The 25115-nt window shown below is 39.0% G+C and overlaps 1 protein-coding gene across 1 annotated transcript in view; it reads right to left on the reverse strand.

Moving 5' to 3' along the window:
* Positions 1–25115, reverse strand: part of cyfip2 (cytoplasmic FMR1 interacting protein 2) — a 57417-nt gene that overhangs the window by 17794 nt on the left and 14508 nt on the right. Inside the window, exons 2-15 of the mRNA XM_061901825.1 lie at positions 18116–18265; positions 17929–18018; positions 12776–12853; positions 11978–12079; positions 9635–9816; positions 9454–9550; positions 6869–6997; positions 6670–6774; positions 6498–6586; positions 6155–6392; positions 5542–5694; positions 5244–5383; positions 4065–4212; positions 1458–1611 (exon numbers count right to left, since the gene is read on the reverse strand). Of these exons, the coding sequence (XP_061757809.1) occupies positions 1458–1611; positions 4065–4212; positions 5244–5383; positions 5542–5694; positions 6155–6392; positions 6498–6586; positions 6670–6774; positions 6869–6997; positions 9454–9550; positions 9635–9816; positions 11978–12079; positions 12776–12853; positions 17929–18018; positions 18116–18232 (1822 nt within the window). The 5' untranslated portion in view covers positions 18233–18265. The remainder of the gene's footprint in view (positions 1–1457; positions 1612–4064; positions 4213–5243; positions 5384–5541; positions 5695–6154; positions 6393–6497; positions 6587–6669; positions 6775–6868; positions 6998–9453; positions 9551–9634; positions 9817–11977; positions 12080–12775; positions 12854–17928; positions 18019–18115; positions 18266–25115) is intronic.

The following is a 25115-nucleotide window of genomic DNA, read 5'->3' on the forward strand; positions in this document are numbered from 1 at the left end:
AACCAACCACTTTCATGTGGTATTGTACAGAAAGGACAATTTTTTTCCTCCTCCATTTGAAAATGTGGGCGTTATCATCATTACTGTCTGATTCCAATCAATGCAAGTCATCAGAATCAGGTAATACACCAACTTATATTCTTGTCTTTGTGAAAGAAAGACATCTATATGTGTTACACATGCTTGTATTATCATTAAACACATTTAACTTGTTTACAAAAATGTCTCTTTCATAAATAAATAAATATAAATGATATATATAAATGAGGTAGATCCCCTCGAGTTGGTCAATTGAAAAGTAGCTCGCCTGCAGAAAAAGTGTGGGCACCCCTGCTCTAAGGTACGCCCCTGTGCAATTGCACACTGTTCACGCATCCTGTACGCACTGCAAATCTAGGCCGCGCACAAAATCGAATAAAAAGATAAGCGCATAACAGTGTGCACGTCCGCCGTTGCTCACATGTGCGCCACTGAATGCTCAAGGAGTTTTGGCGTTTGCTCACACATGTGAAAAATTGGAGGGAAAATTGGTGTTGCGTATGAGAGAAAAAAACGTGTGGGCACGAAAAAGAATATGTGTTGGACTTGAACCTGTTTTTAGCACAAGATTGAGAATAAAAGTTTAAAAGATTGTCGTACTTTGTGACTTCTTCTGGGTGCAACAGCAACACAACACGCTGAAAAACTACACATACAGTAATATGTTTTTAGAGCGCACCGAGATATTAAGTACACATTATCATTTTTCATGCAATTGTTTAATTACTCTTCTTTTATCTTATACAGTAATTTGTGCATTTCAAGCAAAAAGGATGCTCGCCTGTGTTCAGGGACCCACCTCGGCAAAAACTGACCAATCACAGCTCTGCGTTCTATGTCACCGGGGACGCAAACTTAGGAGTTTTTTTGGAGATGCACGTAGGCTACACGGGAGGCTAAGCAGGGGAGGGAGGAACATGACGTCGCCTACTCAAGCTAGGCAACGCAAGAGTATACACCAGGCTTTAGTCCCAATAAAGACAGCTGTACACAACTGAGTCTTGTTTTGAAGTTTAAATTGTGTTGAAAAAAATATACTTTCATTATTAGATGTGGGTCCTGCGGTGAGGTAGCGACTTGTCCAGGGTGCACCCCGCCTCCCGCCCGATTGTAGCTGAGATAGGCACCAGCGCCCCCCACGACCCCAAAAGGGAATACGCGGTAGAAAATGGATGGATGGATGGATATTAGATGTGGGATCTGAGCCGAGGAGGTTGTTGTGTCTTGTGCAGCCCTTTGAGACATAAACTTTGATTGATCCATTATACTACACCGGCAACGGTATTGGGACACAACACCAACAGACCAGTAGGAAGCAAAAAGGAAAAAAGAAAATTCAACCCAATCTTCTACTATTTAGTCTCGCGCCTACATTTGTATTTAGTTGATTAAAAGCACCCACTGCTACTTTTTCTCACCGCTGAAGTTGAGCAAATGTGTGAAGAAGAAGGATTGTTTGTGGAAGTCCTCTATGGCCACCACAATGGGTCCATCCAGGCTGCTGCGCAGAGTCTTTTTAGAGCCACTCTTGTCTGCAATCAATGACTCAAGCATGGTGCGCACCATGTACAGCTGCAGGGGAAGACAAAAGAGAATCCATGAAGAAGGAAACCCCACATAACACTGCACAAGTAACATACAGACGTATAAAAAGATCTGAGCTACTATATAGTAGTAAAGCACTTCTACACAACTGCAAACTACAACTATGTATAGTAGTAGACATAAAGACTGCACAGTGGCCTCGTTGTTAACATGTTGGTCACGCAGTCAGGAGATCTTGGCTCAAACGGTCTCACTTAATATGACAATTTCCCTTGTCTTACCCATGCTCATCATATAAACAGTTAGGACACATTCAATTACTCTTAAAATTACAGTATATGAATTAACGAAAACGGGTATTTATTTTAGAGTGCACATTTCATCCACACACATTTATGCAAGTAGATTAAAAGAAAAAAAGTCTATTCACATACAAACACAGTCACTGGCTGTTATGAGCACAAGAAAAAAAAAACAACCAGAGATGACTGGCACATAAAATCTCAGCTCGTTTATATAGTTATACATTAGATGTGCAATGATGTGTACATTATCTGTATAATCAGCGCATAAGAGTCGTCTCACAGATGAACACCTGCAATCCGAAATGGCTCTGATGGTAGAGTGGTCATCCAGAAACATGAGTGTTTCTGATACAAAATGAGCTTCCGCCATTCCAGTCACTGCTGTTGTATCCTTGGGCAAAACACTTATCACCCTCCTCGCTCCAAGAGCCACTCACATTGGTTTATGAATATGAATGAATGTTTGTTTTTCCGTCAGTCTACCCCAGGGCAGCTGTGGCTACGACTGTAGTTTAACACCACCAATGTGTGAATGTGGAGCGAATGACTGATGGGTGCTCAGTTGTCACTGTGAAGTGTGTGGAGTGTCTCAAAAAGCATCATATGAATTTAAACTATTATAAATATTAATATTATCCGAAGAGTTAACAGCACAGAACCTTACCCTATACATTAATTAAGTCATTGCCAAGTATCAAGCCAAAAGTGCATGGAATGAGATCTACTGGATTGCAAACACCAAATGTCAGGACTATGCAGAGACTTAAATAAATAAATAAATGGGTTGTACTTGTATAGCGCTTTTCTACCTTTAAGGTACTCAAAGCGCTTTGACACTACTTCCACATTTACCCATTCACACAGACATTCACACACTGATGGAGGGAGCTGCCATGCAAGGCGCCAACCAGCACCCATCAGGAGCAAGGGTGAAGTGTCTTGCTCAGGACACAACGGACGTGACGAGGTTGGTACTAGGTGGGATTTGAACCAGTGACCCTCGGGTTGCGTACGGCCACTTTCCCACTGCGCCACGCCGTCAAATACATAAGGTAGTGGCAGATTATTGTGACATATGTTACATTGAACCGAAACAGTGACCACAAACCATGATAAGATCTTAAATGTGAATTTTGTAACCATTCCACTTGTACAAGTCAGCTAAATATATCCATCCATCTTCTTCCGCTTATCCGAAGTCGGGTCGCGGGGGGCAACAGCCTAAGCAGGGAAACCCAGACTTCCCTTTCCCCAGCCACTTCGTCTAGCTCTTCCCGGGGGATCCCGAGGCGTTCCCAGGCCAGCCGGGAGACATAGTCTTTCCAACCTGTCCTGGGTCTTCCCCGTGGCCTCCTACCAGCTGGACGTGCCCTAAACACATCCCTAGGGAGGCGTTCGGGTGGCATCCTGACCAGATGCCCGAACCACCTCATCTGGCTCCTCTCGATGTGGAGGAGCAGCGGCTTTACTTTGAGTTCCTCTCGGATGGCAAAGCTTCTCACCCTATCTCTAAGGGAGAGCCCCGACACCCGGCGGAGGAAACTCATTTCGGCCGCTTGTACCCGTGATCTTATCCTTTCGGTCATGACCCAAAGCTCATGACCATAGGTGAGGATGGGAACGTAGATCGACCGGTAAATTGAGAGCTTTGCCTTCCGGCTCAGCTCCTTCTTCACCACAAGGGATCGGTACCACGTCCGCATTACTGAAGACGCCGCACCGATCCGCCTGTCGATCTCACGATCCACTCTTCCCTCACTCGTGAACAAGACTCCTAGGTACTTGAACTCCTCCACTTGGGGCAGGGTCTCCTCCCCAACCCGGAGATGGCACTCCACCCTTTTCCGGGCGAGAACCATGAACTCGGACTTGGAGGTGCTGATTCTCATTCCGGTCGCTTCACACTCGGCTGCAAACAGATCCAGTGAGAGCTGAAGATCCCGGTCAAATGAAGCCATCAGGACCACATCATCTGTAAAAAGTTGAGACCTAATCCTGCGGTCACCAAACCGGAACCCCTCAACGCCTTGACTGCGCCTTGAAATTCTGTCCATAAAAGTTATGAACAGAATCGGTGACAAAGGAGCTAAATATATTTTCTTTCTAATTCGCCTTTTTGTTGAGATTTGTGAGGATGTAAGTAAGTGAACTATGTGTCTTTCTGCGAGATTGTACCTGTGTACTCGATGGTCCCACAGCTCTCCGAGGAACCTTGATATCAAATCCCCCTTTTGGGTCCTTTTCCCCCCTCAGACAAGGGTCATTTGGAGGTTCCCTCGCCCCTTCCCAGTCACAGACGGTCTTTCGAATGGCCTGCAGAACACTGTAGGAAAAAAAAGGGATTATTGATCCACATAATACATCACATGAAAGTGACATATCAATATTAATCAAAACATCTCATCCTGGTTCAACTTCCTCCCTGTCACTGCCAAAACAAAACTCTCCAGCATAAATTAGGCCAGGAAAATAACCAAAACAGCTCAACTTTCTCTGACTGAACTACATAGGTGCTCAGTGTGAAAGAAGGCCATCCTTGTATAGAAACTGAGGACCCCTCTGACCCCCTGCATCACTCCTTCATGCTGCTGCCATCAGGCAGACAATGCACAACCCCACTGGCCAGGAAAAACATTTACAATAAATCATTATCCCTCTCTGCTATAACTGTTCTTAACAACATGAAAAACTAAAAGAAAAATGTATATGGGTGTTGAAATGATGATTTTGTTTGGTTGCTTGTCTATGCATGGTGCAATCGTGTGTGCGCAATATATATTATTGGTTAATTATTTTTATTTACTTTTGTAGCTGTATGTAGAAAGGGCCCAGCTGGGATAGCAGCTGGTGGAATCAGCTCTGCTCTTTTTATGTCTTTAATGTCCTTTGTGTTCTTTGATGTTTCCCAGGTTTATGTGTGCTATGGCTTTGAGTTTTTTTTTTGTTCGGCCTCAGTCTGGACCCCCTCTCAGGTAGCCAGGCTTAGACTCAATATTCTTTTTTTTCACCCCCCCCCAGCGTTTACCTGTTTCTCATCTTTTTTGTAAGGGGTGCTGGAAGTTGGCGGATTCGTCGGCAATCCTGTTATGTCTCCCTGCAATGTTTGTCTGCTCTTGAATGGGATTGTGCTGTAAATCTTAATTTCCCCTCGGGGATTAATAAAGTACTTCGGATTCTGCTTCTCAAATCCCCCTGTAGGGTCCTTCCCCCCCTCTTTTGTTTACCTATTGCTGTATGTAAATGTGATTTTAATTTTGTGATCGAAGCCATGTCAAAGTCACATTTCTGTTTTTCATGTAGGACCAGACAATAAGGCTATATTCTACTATGTCAGATCTGATTATCAATGTGTACCTAATAAGGACATTCTTCTTCTTGCGCACAGCCTGTCGCAGAGGTTCCCTGAGGGTCATCTGGGCAAAGTCCTGCAGCGCAGCGTAAATGGTATTCCTGATGGCCTGATTAAAAACAGACTCCATTCGGCCCATCAGAACCTGCACAACATTATAAGCATGAAAACTGAACGTTGGACATCTGTATAAGGTAAAACACATTTGATAGACAAAAACCCACAGTTTTAGTACACTTGTGAAATGCTACACAAACTATAAGAATGACCATAATATTCAATACCTTTAGTGTTCTTTCATACCTGAAGCCCTTTGATCATGGCAATCACTTCCACCAGGGCAAATTTTTCCTCACTGGTATAATTGTATCGCGTGGCTCGTTCATACTCCTCTGCTGTACCTGGACAATCCTTATTACAGAACTTATCTGTGGGATGGACCAGCTTCCATGAGTACTGAAAGAATCAAAAAAAGATATGCAGGACTGCAAGAGCTGTTGTCAGACAAAATAAATAGACTCAGACTTGGATGGGTTAAACAGTACAGTAACATTACCATTTATTTCATTGGCAAAAAATGTCCTGGAAAATGTTGAATTCATAAAAAAATTGACATTTTTGGAAAATAAAAATTATATCACGCTTGTCATTTATCAGCTCAACATTTTGAAAGCAGAATGGCTTGAATCAGATGAAAAATGTGGAAGAATGCAGAAGAAAAATAGGGCGGAATAATAATTAGAAAACTATATATAAATTGTGTGAATTGTGTAAATTAATACCCTTATAAAGACAGACTTCATACAGTCGTTTAAATACTGTAAATATAATTAGATTGTACTGAACATGTCCACCTAAAGTTGTGGCGGGTGAAACTCACAAAGTTTTCCAAGACTATCCAGAAAGTGGTACTTACAACTTCCATGACATGTGTGCTCCACTTGGACAGCAACTGTAGACCCCTCAGCGACAGGTCAAAAAGCTCTCTGTATTCCTCGTCTGACTTTTGGCTGTCCAAACCAGAGCCCGTCACCACTTCACTGTTGCTATATCGAGCCAGTTCAGAGATGAATCTAATGTGGTCTTCCCGTATCTGCACCATCTGCTCACAGAGGTTGTACTGTGGGGAGATACTGCTCTGGGTGCACGTCCACCTGGGTGAATAGTAGAGAAGAGACAGGGTTCAGTTGTTGATGATGATGTCCAAGAAGGACGGGAAGCTGTTACTCTACTACTAATGTATTAATGCTTTTTTTTACTTGGATTTGTTTTCTTCGTAGTGAGCACTTGTTTCAATGTAACGAGACAGCTCTATCTGCATGTCTCCAAAGAGTGGCACAACTTGAAGCTGTGAAGCACATAAATGAAAAACTTGTCATTCCCTTAAATTTAGGATTAAAATACTGTGTATTAAAAAGATTAGGGCCTTACTTTAAAGAACTTGTCAATCTTGCTCAGGTTGATTCTCTTTTTGGCATCCAGTTTGTAAATATTACTCACATTTCCATCCATAAGGTACAGACCAAAGCCCATCACCTTACACATACAGTAGATGTTATTTTACCCCACAAAAGACAAAATAACGCATTTGACTGCCGACATCAAGTAGAACAGCATTACGTTTGTATACCTTGAGCAGCATGTGTTTCTCACTTGGAGTCAAATACATCTTGTTCTCGTAATAATCTACACAAATGTTGACAATATCTGCCAAAAGTTCCTCATAACCGGGAATCACCTCCAGTTGTTGATGCAGGCACTGCACAAAAACAACACAACACTGAGATTAGTTCACAAATAATGAAAATCCCTTTCTTTATTTTTTTCTCTCACCAACAGAAAAATGTATTTGAAGATTATTTGAAGAATATTGTTTTTCACTACAACCCATAACTTACTTAGAGGACTAAAGAAAGCAATGGTGTATCACAAACTCCAAAATACAAATGATGAAAATCCAAACTTGTAGCTGAGATAGGCGCCAGCGCCCCCCGCGACCCCAAAAGGGAATAAGCGGTAGAAAATGGATGGATGGATGGATGGAAAATCCAAACTGAAACACTAACAACGAGCATGCTGACATGTAGAGGTGGGAATGTTTGGGCACGTCAGGATTCGATTAAAGTCTGATTCTTGGGGAAATAATTAGATTTGAAATCAATACTCAATTCAAACAGATTCTCGCAAAGTATTATTTGATAAAATAATCATAATAAAACCTTTTTTTTAACAGGTTACAGGTTATAATACCACCTTTTGGTTGCTGACCTATGATAGATACGCATAGCGAGTAAGCATTGAGATGGCCTGATAACATCTTTTTAAAAAGGTTTTCCTTGATTAAATAGAAAACAAAAATAATATATCTTTATTTATTTTTTTTGTTGGTTTTTGAAAATTTTAAATAGACTTAGAATCTGAATGAATAAGAATCACAATTCGAATGTGAATTGATTTTTTTAAACACCCCTACTCGCCAGATAGTAAAAGTAGTAAAATATAATAGCTGGAAGACTAACAGGCGCATATCAATGAAATGAGCTAAAAAAATAAAGCCAGCATGCTAAAGTTAGCATGCGTCAATTACCAAAATATGTCTTTGAGGTGCACACTGGAATAATTAGCTAAAAGGCTAACATGCTAAACAAAACGAGACTGAGGTGAACACCTGTAAAATCTACTAAAAAAGTTAGCATGCTAATCCAACATGCTAACAGTTACTATGCGGCAAGTACTGAAATATATGACGTAGGTGAGCTGTATACTTATGAAACTGACAGTTTGATCTGGTAGAGCAATGTAGGAAATGTTGAAGTTTAAATTACCCATTCCTTTTTATTGGGAAAAAAATCCTGGGAAAGATGTACATTTTTGGATCTTTTAAAAATTGTTTAATGAGTGGAATGGTTTGATTTGGACAAGAAATTAGCGAAATATGAATTTTTTAATATATGTCCATTCATTACAGACCGGAAAAAATATGTTTTGGAAGATGTGGAATTCCTGAAAATGTACCGGTAATTTTTTTTGTAATCACGCCTTTCATGATTGAGCTGAAAATTTTGAAAGTGTAAATGTTTAAATCGAAATTGTGGGAAGGAAAGGGAGATGAAAAATGGCGGAATAATAATTATAATAAGTAAAGTGAATAAAGACAATAGAAAACAAACAAAAAGATATCAATGCAGATAACAGCACAAAATGACATTATACAAAGTCACTTTTTTAGTTAACAAGTGTTTCCATTCGGATTTTAGTGGCGCCAGTGGACCAAAGTGGTAGTGTTTTGTCCGAAGAAGACCACATTTTACCATGAGGACTGGCGCATGTTGCGTCTTACTGACATGATGTCCACATTAATATTACGTCTTTAATGGCGATGCTGATGTTGAATGGCAGACACTATCAATAAATGATCTTGGATTGCGCTACAAACATAATGCTACTACCAAGAATGTATCGGGGCAGATGCAGGTATGAAGCTAAGAAAGACTAGCGTGAGATTTTTTTGGGGAGGAAGTAGCAGTGTAACTATCACCCTGGTGGCTATCCATCCATCCATTTCCTACCGCTTGTCCCTTTCAACGTCGCGGGGGGTCGCTGGAGCCTATCTCGGGTAATTATTACCCTGGTGGCTATTTATTATTAATTAAATAATTTACGATAGCTAACATTAGCATTATCATTTTGATTTGAGCAGCGAACGTCACCAACTGGTCTAGCAGGAACACAGCAAAGGCAGCATCGGCCTGAAAGTCCTCGTCTTTGAGCTCACCCCAGCGAGTGAAAGCTGGAGGAATGTTGATCCCGACTGTCCTTTTATCCGGGTAAGCTGTTTTTCTTTTTTTGTTTCCTGAGACAAAATATTCCGTTTTTTTGGTTGTATTACAGCTTTTAGCATGATAGCAGTAATTGCACGTGGGCAATCACATCGACTTCTGTCTTTTTAGCAAATGCAGAAAGGGGGAGTTACGTATGCTGTAAAGCAAGTCAGCACATTTGTAGTTTTTTATGTGTGGCAGGGTTCTTGCCAGCCTCCTCAAATTGCTAAGTGCCAGTAAAAGTGATTCAGCCCTCAGGCCATGACAGAGGTGTCATTCAACTAGTTGTATGTCCATGTGTCATCCCAAAAGTTTTGAAAATATTTTATGAAAGTTCAAACGTTACTTAGTGCTGCTTTAATACCGACAAACTTAAACTTGGAGCTAAACAAACCTGAGTTATCCTGTTGTGGTTGGCTAAGAACATGGAGAGATTCTGAGACTCCTGAATTGACTGAGGGTCAGCCATCTTCCTCAGAAACTGGGCAGCCCTTGAGACAGACAGATCCACAACTTTAGGCTGTGGACAAAAAAGTAGTTCAAGAAGAAAGTTGTATTTTTTGATGGCACTCTACCTTTTGTAAGCAGAGTGATCATTCTTGACACTACACTTCATGTTTTTCAGTTCATCCAGGACAGCAAACATGTTGATAAATTTGCCCAGAGTGAGCAGATAGGCCTCGGACACAAAGTCTTTCCTTCTCTCAGCATGGCACAGGCGCTTGACTTCACTGCAGAAACGTTCAATGGCTTTCCGCTGTAAAAGGAAAATAAATACAAACATAAACAGCCATACACATATACAAGGGCTGGGAGATATGGACCAAAACTGATATTCCAGTACTTTTACACCAAATCACAATATATATTATATATATATATATATATATATATATATATATATATATATATATATATATATATATATATATATCGGTATTTTAATCAAAACATGCAAAATGTTTAGTTTAACCTCAACAGCACATTAATGTTACTACCAATGCTCTGATATTTACTTAAAAGTAAATAATTACAGATACTCGCTACTTAAACCAACCATCCATTAATACATTTTCTATCACTTTCCCTTTTGAGCTTGCCATAGTATAGGCAAGGGGTCGGCAACCCGCGGCTCCGGAGCCGCATGCGGCTCTTTGATCACTCTGATGTGGCTCGGTTGCATACTTGCCGACCCCCCCGTATTTTTCTGGGAGGTTTCCGGATTTCAGTGCCTCTCACAGAAATCTTCCAGGGCAATTTGCCTCAGGTTTTTACCCGGACAACAATATCGAGGGCATGCCGTGATAGCAATGCCTTTAACGTCCTCAAGCACATGTCGCGTCCGCTTTTATACCATGCTATCTGCGAGGCAGCCGATGTCAGCTTTTACGCCAAGCTATCTGCGTGCCGGCCGGGCAATTGTAGCATGCGGCTTCTATCAACACACGTAGGTGACTACAAGGCATACTTGTTCAACAGCCATACAGGTTACACTGATGGTTTTGATATAAACAATTTTAACACTCTTATTAATATGCACCACACTGTGAACCCACACCAAACAAGAATGACAAACACATTTCGGGAGAACATCCTCACTGCAACACAACATAAACACAACAAAACAAATACCCAGAATCCCATGTATCCTTAACACCTCCAGGCTACATTATACACCCCCGCTACTACCAAACCCCGCCAACTCAACCGACTTACGGGGGGGTTGTATATTGTAGCCCGGAAGAGTTAGGGATGCATGGGATTCTGGGTATTTGTTCTGTTGTGTTTATGTTGTGTTACAGTGCGGATGTTCTCCCGACATATGTTTGTCATTCTTGTTTGGTGTGGGCTCACAGTGTGGTACATATTTGTACCAGTGTTAAAGTTGTTTAAATGGGCACCCTCGGTGTGACCTGTATGGCTGTTGAACAAGTATGTCTTGCTGTCACTTAAGTGTGTTAGCAGAAGCCAGATACAATACGTGGCTGGGCTGGCAAGCTGTTAGTATAGGTTGAAGAGGGCGCTATAGGCAGTGCCATCATAGCACGCCCTTATTGTTGTTGTTAGGGTGAAAATCAGCAGACATTCTAGAGAATAGTTGTTCTGTAATTCGGGAGTCACCCGATAAAATTGGGAGGATTGGCAAGTCTGATGTTGTTAAAATTGGGAGGATTGGCAAGTCTGATGTTGTCAAGCGGCATTCATATAACATAAAATTTCCATACTCAGGTGCGGGCCGCGTGTCTGAGACCCCCGGTTTGTACATAGCACAAAGCAAAAAAAACTTTGTAAGACTGTTATTTCATTATAAATTTCAAAAGAGTTTTGTGGGTCCCATTGTTTTCTTTATTTTGAGAAACAGGGGTCAAAATGTCTCTTTGAGTGGTAAAGGTTGCCGACCCCTGGTATAGGCCAATCAGCCTATCCTGAGGCTGTTTTATTAAATCATTTCACCGGCTTGCATTACTTCATGTTAGTAAAGAGAAGCCGCTGCCTGCCCCCGCCAGCCGCTGGAGCTATGGTGCAGGCAAAGCAACTCCAAAGGTGCGCCAGACCCTTCCTCAGCTACAGTGCCTGCTGGGCAAACAGCCATAACAAAAACACTTTAAAATATTTGAATATTATGGTTGTCTCAAATATATATATCTCTTTCTAAAATATACCGATATTAACTGTAATATGGCCCTGCGATGAGGTGGCGACTTGTCCAGGGTGTACCCCGCCTTCCGCCCGATTGTAGCTGAGACAGGCACCAGCGCCCCCTGCGACCCCAAAGGGGAATAAGCGGTAGAAAATGGATGGATAACTGTAATATCAGTATACCCCCCACTCTTAACATATACGGTAGACCACTTATTGTAAACGTACAACCTCTTCTATTGTTACAACATTTTCATTATAAAGCTTGCATGTCATACCTGAAAGTACATGAACTTCATGAGCTTGGTGACTTCAGGCTCCAACACCTCCACTGTTTTTTCATAGATTTCAACTCTGTTGGGCTGCTCGTTGCACTTCACCTAATCAACACAAGAGGGCACCGTCACACACATTGCCATTGTACTGATAATTTATTGTGGGCAACAACCAGTCTCGGTTTGGCACATTCAAATACAACAGAATGAATATCAAAAATAATAAAATGATGAAATGTGTTGATGAAATTAACATATGTCTACTGTATTCAGTGCTTTCTTCAAATGCTTCTTGCGGTTTTTCTGTGTTCACTCCTTCTCGGTTCACAGAGGAACTTGTGGATTGAACATGACATGATAAAACAGACAGCCCTTTTACAGTAGGTCATGGCTATTCAACTAAATTGTTCTCAGGGTCACATTTAAAAAAAGCTACGAATTGGACTCCTCCCTTCACTATTATTCTTAATTTGAGAATCAGCATTCTCTGTAATTGAGATTTGTTTTTTTGTCTATTTTTTTTCCAGAGTTACACATTTCATGATAAAGTAGCCCTGTTTTGCTAAATAAATGTGTATATTGCAGTGGACAGTAGTTATAGGGTTTTGTTATTTATTTATTTTTTTTACAAATTTACATGGGTCCAAGTTCCTCTATACAACCGGAGCACACTAGTGGTTTTAATAGATTTAATTTGCTGCAAAAATGTTAAGAGCCTCTGTCTTTGGACTGAACCTGAGGGGCCAGTCATATCGCCCTGGTTTAGGTCTATCAGTGGTTATTTGTGTGTGAGTTTGTTACCTGCGGAATAGCTCTCGAGCAGCTTCTCCAAGTGTAAAGCATCACAGCATACTCGTGTCCTTCCTCTAGCATTTCATTCTGCGAAAAAATTAACAAATGATGCTAAATACCTTATTCATGTATTTAAAACGAAAACACTTTTAAGTAGGCCTCGGCCGATAACAAATTTTGCTTGACAATGTATAACCTTTGAAATTATTTCCGATAAACGATATCCTTGCCATTATTTTTATGAGACTAAATTAACCATTGATGTAATAATACATAATAATGCATGTATATCCTTTCAAATGCAATTAACTTGTATTTCTTGAATATTTTAACATTGTAATTGGAATGAAAACGTTTAAATCTCCAAGTTAAATAAAACAAACAATAAAATGTCCTATGTCTTCTAGCAAAATTTTGCAGAACCAAAAGCAATAAAATATGTTAAGGGGCGGAGATCAAATATACACAACTAAAACAATAAGTAAAATGGCTAAATAAATTATAAACAAAGAAAGTTGCACTTAAATATTGAACATGTAGGCATAGGTAGTTAGTTGTACATTACTTACCTGACGATCAAGTTACGACCTTTTTAAACAAAAGTGCAGAGTAACAATATAAACACTACAGTATAAGCAGATGTAATAACACGTCATATGCAAAAAACCTTAGTCTTGTAGATCCGGAACGAGAAACACCGACATGACATGACAAATGTCTGTCAAAGATTTGCAGCGTTTTTAAATGGCAGCTTGTCTTTGGAGAGGTATTCAACCACACCTTCTGTGAGCGCACACAATTTTGCAGTGTTGCAGTAGCAGTAATGTGTTTCAAGTGGGCTTGCTGGTTTGTTGTATTTGCGCACATTCGGCAAACTGGATCATTGGTGTTGATAGGCACATCTTGTTCCAATGGTTTAATCTGAAATATTTCCACATTGGTGTGGTGAAATGTGGTTTTGTGATCATTTCGTCCATATTAGCTGCTACATGCTAACTGCTTGCACAGTGTTATGCTAGTGGGCCAGCTGTCCCACCTTGCCGCACAAATAGTCAAAGACACTTAATGAGAACAAAATAATTAGCCCCTTCTTTTCATTCCGCTACGGTAAAAATGCGCATAGCTGCTGAAAACGACGAAAAGCATGAATGCGCTTGAAGTATGCACCTTGTGTTTTATCGACGCTGGAACACTTGCCGACTAATTATCGTTGCTGTCTTAGAATAGTCGACTAATCGATTCAGAGACGTCTGATTCAACTATCAAACTTGAAGTCAAATCGTCAAGACATTGAACCCCCTCTATCAGAGGGAGGACGCAGGGTATTTCTGGAGGCGGCTCCTCAGCCTGACGGTTTTGGCAGGCATACTTGCCAACCCTCATGATTTTCCCGGGAGACTCCCGAATTTCAGTGTCCCTCCCAAAAATCTCCCGGGGCAAGCATTCTGCCCGAATTTCTCCCAACAATATTGGGGGCGTGCCTTAAAGGCACTGCCTTTAGCGTCCTCTCTCACATGAAAAGGATACTATTATATATGTCTCCATTATCCATAGGTCTATAACCCATAAAGTAAGCAGGCACGGAGCTATTTCTCAGCGTGTGTTTATTCCAGCCGGCACGTTAATACACTGACACAAAACATCCGGATTCCCTTCATGCATTGCTTAAAAACTAAGACAAGTAGTAATGTCCAAAAACATAACAGAGACGAAGCAGAAGAACAAAGAAGAGACATGGCGACGACAAGTAAGAAGAAGTACGCTCGCAAGTTCCAAACTGATTGGAAAAAATAATTTTAGTTCATCCAGGACAGCGCGAAAGGGAAGGGGTATGCTGCATGTATACTGTACGAGAATGTCGTAGTGGTTTGTGCAGCCCTTTGAGACACTAGTGATTTAGGGCTATATAAGTAAACATTGATTGATTGATTGATAGATATATATATATATATTATATATATATATATATATATATATATATACACACCGTATTTTTCGGACTATAAGTCACAGTTTTTTTCATTGTTTGGCCGGGGGTACGACTTATACTCAATGGCGACATATGTGCGAAATTATTAACACATTACCGTAAAATATCAAATAATAGTATTTGGCTCATTCACGTAAGAGACAAGACGTATAAGATTTCATTGGATTTAGCGATTAGGAGTGACAGATTGTTTGGTAAACTTATAGCATTTTCTATATGTTATAGTTGTTTGAATGACTCTTACCATAATATGTTACGTTAACATACCAGGCACCTTCTCAGTTGGTTATTTATGAGTCATATAACGTACACTTATTCAGCCCATTGTTCACTATTCTTTCTTTAGTTTAAATTGCCTTTCAAATGTCTATTCTTGGTGTTGGGTTTCATCAAATAAATTTCCCCCAAAAATGCGACTTATATATGTTTTTCGACGTGGCCGTGCCAGCAATCTGAGGGTTACTGGTTCAATCACCACCTTCTACCATCCTAGTCACGTCCGTTGTGTCCTTGAGCAAGACACTTCACCCTTGCTCCTGATGGGGCCTGGTTAGCGCCTTGCATGGCAGTTAACGCCATCAGTGTGTGAATGGGTGAATGTGGGAATACTGTCAAAGCGCTTTGGGCTCCTTGAAAAGAGGTAGAAAAGCGCTACACAAGTACAACCATTTTAGCATTTTAAATTTATTTGGTAATCTGAGGGTTTTAGCATTGATGTTAGTGGTGAGAGAAGTCACAAATGAGATGTGGTTACATTTATGTTTTAGAATAAACTTTCACAAGCGCAGAGGCGAGGAACCAGCTCCACAAGCTGATGATGTCAATATAGCGGCATAAGCCTCATAGAGTGGTGAGTAAAGGCGGAAAAGATCATCAGGACTCCTCTTCCTCCTATCCAGGAAATCGCAAAAAGCTGCTGCCTGACCAGGGCTCAGACAATTTGTAGAGACTGCTCCCAACCCCACCAAGGACAGTTTTCGTTGCCGGTCTCCAGAAAGAGGTTCCACAGCCTCCGTAGCAGAACCTCCAGGTTCTGTAACAGCTTCTTCCCTCAGGCCATAAGACTCTTGAACGCATCATAATAATCCCTTCAATTCCCCCCCAAAACGGATTAACTCGCTGGAATATAAAGAAAATATAACATACTTCCATAGACGTGGAAAACTCCCTGGAATATAAAGACAATATAACATACTTCCATAAACGTGGATGCATATAAAGTATGTCTGATTCTGATTCTGTAATGCAAAAGTGCAATATATCTATCTGTACAGTAATCTATTTATTTATATCTGCACCTTATTGCTCTTTTATTCTGCACTACAAAGACCTAATGCAACACAATTTTGTTGTTATCTGTACTGTAAATTTCAAATTTTAATGACAATAAGAGGAAGTCTAAGTCTATAAGCTAGGAAGCTCTCAGTGATCGCGGCCCCGCTAAATATAGTTTGTCTGTGTTATCGCTTATGATAACAATATCACTAATACTTGGTTAATATTCAAGTTATGAAATGTAAATGAAGGATTGTTGGCGTTTTTTTAATTGTTAGAGGGTTATATGGGTGAAATAGAAGATCTTCCATTCAATCCATTGTAAGCGGACTTGTATTTACCTCTGACGAATTATTGCATTAAAACAAAACGTGTTATTGTCTCGCATACAGATTGTGAATTATAGGCAAAATTCTCCAACAAAGTGCAGCTGTCTCGCATGCAGATTGTGAATTACAGGCAAGATTCTCCAACAAAGTGTGAAGGAGTTTTTTGATTTGTAACTGAGTGCACCACAGAGCTAGTGACTGTGCGTGTGTTAGCAGGGCAGCTGCAAATAATGAAGACTGTTCAGCTATTCTTGTTGATGTTGTTTTGGCTTTGGTATAAAAATAAATAGTTGATCCATCACCTCTTGTTATTTTTGCTTGATATACAGTACTGTACAGTGCTTTATATTGTGTATAAATGTACAAAACTTTATTAAAATATGGATTTTTTTGCCAAGGCTAGGACCCATTATTCTTCTTACGAAGCGAAGACAATCCTGGCAGACTGCTCTAAAACTGGTCAGCACTTGTTTAACCTGCTACCTCCAGATATTTTGGTCACATGAGAGCAGGACAAACTGAGTTAAAAACAGTTTTATCCTGTCGGTCATTAGGTTATTGAATTTGTCTAAATAGCTTACACTGTTTTTCATTGTTGCACTACTGTTTGTACTGGTATTTTTGCATTTATTTTTAAGATGTTATGTATTATATATATTGTATTTCAACTGCATCTAACAGAGTAGCCACCTGTATGTCATGCTCTCATGTTTGATGACTTAAAATGTTCTGTTCTATTCTTTAATGGATAAATGCGCTTCAATAGACAAACCCTGTTCAAAAACCAATTAAGATTGTAAATTAGGGTTTCACTGTATTTGTGGGGATCCCCATTAGCTGTGATCTTAAAAATCTAACAAATCAGGTTAAACTGAAACTCCTTCATCGAAGACAGCCCTACTATGTACTAAAGTAAAGCACATTTTGTATGGCTTCCAGAAATGTTAGTGGCTGTAAAAAATATCGGTCCCAAATTTACAAAAACAACATATAATGCCGTAACATTGACATACACATGCTATTTTAAGAATTTGTTGAGCATTTTAGGATTTCATTGTGTTCTACGTCTTGTTAAATGTACTATATTTACTACATACTACATATATTCCTAGTAGTATTCTGAGTAGCATGTTCCATAATGAATGGACACTATTAATATTTCAGCAGTGGAACGTTTTTTCCATTCAGAAGTAGGCGATACACATTTCTCCATCCCCCTAGCTCTATTGTCCTCAAATAGACTGCATTTACCCTCAATGGGACTTCCTGATGAAATACAGTTAAATAAAGCACATATTCCTCTATTTGTCATTCAAATCCCACTATTGAGTCACATCCCAACATCAGGAGGACGTTGAGTTGAACAGTATCAGGCTCAATCACTAGTATGTGATCATGTGTGTTTGTGAGTGAACAACCAAAAGATAAACTGTAAATAAATGCCAATCCACACCAACAATCAGAGCACAGCGCCTTTAGCTTCGGCTTGGAGACCAGATTGATATTAATATTTTAAACAAGTATCCAAACATGTGCCGACTACAATTATGTGAACTGAACGGTCTCACCATGCTGGAATGGACTGTAGCTTGCTCTATATAACGAGCAATGCCAGTCACAAAGGCATTCCTGTCTTCAAAGTTGGTGTCAAAATTGGCCTGCAGAAGGAAGGAGAGTGTAGTGAGCAGGGTACATTTATAAAAAATGGACATGTCCGTGCATGGTAGTGACAGCATGAGGAGTGTGAATGTGCACCTGGTACATAATGGAGGAGGGAGGGGGTTCGATGCATGGTTGCTGGTCTGGGAGGGGCAGCTCCTCCAGCAGGTCCACATTGGACAGGGCATCTTCCAGAGTCACGTGGGTCGTCATGGTAACAAAGTTTCACTCACACCACATCCAAATCTGGATAAGAGAGTGAAAGGGGAATCACATTTGACTTTTATGTAGGCATGACAACAGACTGTGAGGAATTGCTGAAAAAAAAGAAATCCTGGCAAAATCAACTGAAGTAATTGGCTCCCACAAGCAGAGGTGCTGCTGATCTGTTTCGATGTTTGTCTCAGACAGTTTATAGCAGTGGTTTTCAAATGGGGGTACGCGTACCCCTGTGGGTACTTAAAGGTATGCCAAGGGGTACGTGAGATTTTTCAAAAATATTCTAAAAAGTGCAATAATGAAAAAATCCTTTATACATATATTTATTGAATAATGCTTCAACAAAATATGAATGTAAGTTCATAAACTGTGAAAATAAATGCACTATTCAGTGTTGACAGCTTGATTTTTTGTGGATATGTTCCATAAATATTGACGTTAAAGATTTTTTTTTGTGTAAAAATGTTTAGAATTAAGTTTTTGAATCCAGATGGATTACAATCCCCAAAGAGGGCACTTTAAGTTGATGATTACTTCTATGTGTAGAAATCTTTATTTATAATTGAATCACTTGTTTATTTTTTAACAAGTTTTTAGTTATTTTTATATCTTTTTTTCCCAAATAGTTCAAGAGAGACCACTACAAATGAACAATATTTTGCACTGTTATAAAATTTAATAAATCAGACACTGATGACATAGTGCTGTATTTTACTTCTTTATCTCTTTTTTTCAACCAAAAATGCTCTGCTCTGATTAGGGGGTACTTGAATTTAAAAAATGTTCACAGGGGGTACATCACTGAAAAAAGGTTGAGAACCACTGGTTTATAGCATACAAAATACCCTCAATCTAGAATAGGGTAGACTCTCAAACCACACTCCAGTTCAGAAGTTGGGGTTGATGCACACTTACATTTGCTTGACAACCGCACAAAAAAAACCCACGAAGAACACTCAAGTTTTCAGAAAAGGCTACAAGGATGCATGTCATTAACCGATCCGCTGAGCTGCCTGGTCCGTTTGCAACACGATGAGTGAACAAAATAACTCCCTGCTGTGTTCCCGCAGTTTTACTACTTCCGTGAAAATATTACAAAAATAACACAAAATGTGCATTCAAATTCAAAGTGTATGGAAACGAGTCAAAACATTTAACTACATAACAAATCTTGAAGGATTAAGGTGAACACTGATAACTTAATTCCATTTCAGATTTCTAACTTCCAAAGTGAATGTAACACAAGTTAAGTGGCTATCATAAGGTTCACAACATCATTCCAGCTTACTTTCTGCAGATTCTACCGAATCACAATGAACTGCTTTTGTACTCCAAAACTATGTGCCTCAATGGGTTCATCGCTAAATGCAATCTACAGTTTTACTTCAAAGACCTTACAGAGGGCTAGAGGTATAACAAAATACCAAGTAGATATAGCTAGCTGAAATAAAAAAGTAAAAATATAATGAGAAAACAATTACACAAATGGTATCTAACTAGTCAATGTAATAGGGATGTAAATCTTACAACAACTCAGGTTGCAACAATTAATCGATTCAGTCAATTTGAAAAAAGCTTACATTTATATTTTATTCTGTTGCTTTGATTAATCGTTTATCAAGTGTAACTGACGAAAATGTAGAACATTGAGAAGGCATGAAGTGCTCGGAGCTTTAAATATGTTGACTTAGACTTATACAAACTTTATTGATCCACAAGAGAAATCGTTAAGACACAATAGCTCGGTTAAAAAATATGGAAAGGATAATGCAGACAAGGGCACAAAAGAGGGCGAAAACTAAATGGTATGAAGTAGACTAAAAATGTACCATAGTAACAATATAAAATATAACCTATATGTAATATACAGTCGTGGTCAAAAGTTTACATACACTTGTGAAGGACATAATGTCATGGCTGTCTTGAGTTTCCAATAATTTCTACAACTCTGATTTTTTGTGATAGAGTGATTGGAGCACATATGTGTCAAAAGTATACATTCAACAATGTTAATATTTGGTTACATGTCGCTTGGCAAGTTTCACTGCAATAAGGCGCTTTTAGTAGACATCCACAAGCTTCTGGCAAGCTTCTGGTTGAATTTTGGACTACTCCTCTTGCAAAATTGTTGCAGTTCAGCTAAAATTGTTGGTTTTCTGACATGGACTTGTTTCTTCAGCATTGTCCACACGTTTAAGTTGAGACTTTGGGAAGGCAATTCCAAAACCTTAATTCTAGCCTGATTTAGCTATTTCTTTACCATTTTTGACATGTGTTTGGTGTCATTGTCCTGTTGGAACACCCACCCAACTGCGCCCAAGACACAACCTCCGGGCTGATTATTTTAGGTTGTCCTGAAGAATTTGGAGGTAATCCGCCTTATTCATTGTCCCATTTACTCTCTGTAAATCACCAGTTCCAGTGGCAGCAAAACATTTTGAATGTGTTTTTCAAAAATTAAACTTGGTTAAAAATAAAAAAAAAATAAGTACTTACTGTATATACCGTGATAATGATAACCGTGCATAAATTTGGTCACAATAACTGTGATAAGAAATGTTCATACCAAGACATCCCTAACTCTGTGCTTGTAATCTTTATCAATGTCTTAATCAATGTTGGGAATATTTTTTCGTATTGTAAGTAGCATTTTTAAGTTTCTCATGTGTGTCATGGGTTTCTGGGAAATGTGTGTTTACATCTGACCGAGCACACAAAGCTGACAGGGCCGATAATCAGCCTATTATGCACAGCCAGTGGAAGAAAAGGAGCGTTAAGTAGAAATGAGCCAGAAGAAACTATTGTGTGGCTCCTCTGTGAAAGAGCATTTTCACTTGTCTATTGGTAGTACAAAACATCACACTGTTCAATTGTTAATCATTTAATTAGATAACTTGTGGTTTTATTTAGTTGCAATAGGCTGACCAATACAATGCCAGATGTGCAGATTTAATTTGAACACAGAGATTGAGGGTATGACTGCAAACCGATCTGCATAAGAGGAGTGTATGGCCACTAAAGCCAAACACAAATACAAATAGACAAAAGAGCAATTAAAAGAGTAAATGAAACCAAATGCCTTGGTATAATTATTGATGATAAAATAAACTGGAAATCTCATATAAAAAATATACAACATAAGGCGGCAAGAAATACGTCAATAATGAATAAAGCTAAATATGCATTGGACCAAAAATTACTCCATATTCTCTACTGCTCGCTAGTCAGTGGCGGGCCGTGCGTTTGCCACCTAGGCCTTCAGTGATGTCCGACTTCAATGATTACCTCTCAAAATACTATCATTTATGTCACCACATGACCATCGCTGGAGAAGTACTATACAGAAACACATTTACGCACTACTGTGCCTTAAATCACCAACAGCAGTGTACATAACGGGTTATTTTCCGGCGCATTTAAAAATCAATAAACCCGCATCAGGAATTAAAATATATCTTATATGGTACTGTCAAAATTAAAATTGCAAAAATCATTATACGTGAAAAAATAAAGAAATAAAATATCCTAAACTTACAATCCGTAGAACCCATTCACAAGATGTTGTTTCTCTTTAAATATCCTTCTTGAAAATGGCCCTGCAAATATATGTGTTGTCTTTTCTAATCATAAAAGATGCAGACTAGTCGTGTTGGCTGAGTTCTTAAAGTTTACTCCAGATGGTGCTCGTCAAAAACATCCAGCTGCCGGCATGGCTAAATGTGGCTACTGCGCATGCTCTGCACTACTGTGGTATGCTGGGTAATGGAATTCTTGTGTTACCTAGCTCATAACATCACAATATACGGTATATCTGCCTTAGGCCATCTAGAAGGCCTTACTGACAACAACTCGTGATCTGATTGGCTATCGCAACAGTCTATTACTGTATGTGTCCGCACGAACACCTGCATTGTTAATTCTGAAGGCTTCAAGCAGATTTGGTACAGCATGGCAACATAAGCTGGCTGAATTCTGATTGGATAAAAACACTATAACCTACAAACAACAGCGCTGGAAGGAGCATAATATGACATGGAGAATATGAATAACTTAAGATATTTAGGAAAAGTAAATTAAAAAAATACGTTCATATTTAATTGTGATCATGATTTCTGGTTATGTTAGGCCATCAGAGAAGGCCTTGCTGTTTCTGACGGCACACCAATGTCGCTAGTGTTACCATATCTGAGTTATTGTGCAGAAATATGGGGAAATAACTACAAAAGTACACTTCATCTCATTAACCGTGTAACAAAAAAGATCAGTTTGACTAATGCATAATGTTGGATATAGAGAGCATTCAAACCCTTTATTTATTGAATCGAAAATACTGAAATTCCACCACACAGTGAATTTGCAAACAGCTAAAATTATGCACAAAGCAAACTATAACGTGCTACCCAAGAATGTACAACTATTCTTCTCAACAAAAGAGAAGAAATATAACCTTATAGAAACATGTAATTTAAAACATTTGTATGCACGTACAACACATAAGACATTTAGTATATTAGTATGTGGAATTGAATTATGGAATAGATTAAGCAAAGAAATCAAACAATGCACTGATATGATCCAATTCAAGAAACTCTTTAAAGTTAAAGTGTTTACAAAGTTCAAAGAAGAAGAAACGTGGTGAACATTCTGAATGTATTGATAATATAAATTATCTCCATCCATCCATCCATCCATTTCCTACCGCTTATTCCCTTCGGGGTCGCTGGAGCCTATCTCAGCGACAATTGGGCGGAAGGCGGCGTACACCCTGGACAAGTCTCTACCTCATCGCAGGGCCAACACAGATAGACAGACAACATTCACACTCACATTCACACACTAGGGCCAATTTAGTGCTGCCAATGAACCTATCCATATAAAATAAAACTTACTTCACTATTTATTTATTATTTTATGTTATTACTTACGGAGTATATTGTGAATAAATTGAGAACAAAAACTGAACAATAGTGTTAGCAACTGCTAAGTAAAGAAAAAGGCGTAGGATTAAATAAGCTCTACTTATTTTCAAACATGTTGAAAAGAGAAACTGGAAATTGTGAAATTGTTGCTAACGAGAATTTGTGGGCATTCAATTCAATAAAAATATAAAACATGCATTGTTCAATAAGTTGTTTACTTGACCGCTTGGGGCAAAAAGATCCCATTCACCACATAGCAGACAAGGGACAGGGAAATACGGTCGAAACATTGGCACTAAACTTTAAGCATCGGAAATTTTTAAATTTTTATTTTATACAGGGGGTGTGGCCAATATGACGTCATATATAAATATATATATATATATATACACATACATATTTACATATATACATATATATATGTATATTATTGCCTTTTTTTAATATCGTGATATTTTTATGCTATATCACGATATATATCACTATATTTTGCCTTGGCCTTGAATGAACACTTGATGCATATAATCACAGCAGTATAGGGCTGGGCGATATATCAATATATACGATATATCGCGGGTTTGTCTCTGTGCGATATAGAAAATGACTATATCGTAATATTCTAGTATATGGTCTCACGCAGGACTTTTAACTGCGGGTGTACTTTTCAGGCTTTCCTCGCTCTTTCCCGTGTCTCCTTCTCGCAGACAAGCAGGCGCACATTCTTACATACGTCACACACTGTCATGTCACAAATGCGGATCTGGTAACAAATGAAGGAAAACTTAATTCCCAATAAAAACAGCAGGGTTTCCATCGTCTGGCGGTGATTCGGCTTCAAGTGTGAATATGTCGAACAGACAATCGTAATTTTTCATGTGTGGGGGGAAAAAGCGTTGCTATAAAAAGTAGCATTACTGCTAATATGTAGCATCGTTTGTAAAATCACTCACTAGAGTATGAAGAGAATTTCATAACCTTGGTAACATACCACACAGTGAAGGACGAATACTATTTGATTTCCTATTATGCAGCACATTTTTATTTGACACTTAAAATGTCTCTGACAATCTTGCAATTTCATAACCTTGGTAACATACCACACAGTGAAGGACGAATACTATTTGATTTCCTATTATGCAGCACATTTTTATTTGACACTTAAAATGTCTCTGACAATCTTGCAATTTATGTTTTGGAAATGACTCGAATTCTTGTGCCATTGCTTACTAACTTTAATAAATATACTTTTGGTCAATTGACTTAGTTGTGATTTCCCTCTCTACATGAAAGTTTAAAAGTAGCATATATTAATACAGTATGAAGAAGAATGTTTGAATGTGTACACATATAATCATCATACTGCTGTAGGGCTGGGCGATATTGGCTTTTATTAATATCGTGGTATTTTTATGCCATATCGTGATAAATGATATATATTACAATATTTTGCCTTAGCTTTGAATGAACACTTGATGCATATAATCACAGTAGTATGATGATTCTATGTGTCTACATTAAAACATTTTTCTTCATACTGCATTAATATATGCTACTTTTAAACTTTCATGCAGAGAGGGATCACAACTGAGTCAATTCATTAAAACTGTATTTATTGAATACTCTTCATTCTCTCGCAGGTGACTTTAAATTAAAGAACAAATTAGTAGTGCTGCTACCTTTTTTAGCGACACTTCTGCAGCATACTTTGCATATTGCTGTTGTCTGCTAAATATCTTGCCGCTTAAAGCCAAACCAACGCCAGATGATGGACCCTCTGCTGTTTTTTTGGGCATTAATTGTTCTTCCTCCATTTGTGATCAGTTTCGCACCTTCTCTCTCGTAATGTGACTCGCTTCGCTTGCAAGACCTGCCTCAGCTTTCATTAGCCATGATAACGTTAGCTCTCGGCGAGAGCGTGTGACGCTACACGCGTGACAGTATGTGACGTATGTAAGAAG

The sequence above is a fragment of the Nerophis ophidion genome, linkage group LG05 (assembly GCF_033978795.1).
Source record: "Nerophis ophidion isolate RoL-2023_Sa linkage group LG05, RoL_Noph_v1.0, whole genome shotgun sequence".
NCBI classification, from domain to species: Eukaryota; Metazoa; Chordata; class Actinopteri; order Syngnathiformes; family Syngnathidae; genus Nerophis; species Nerophis ophidion.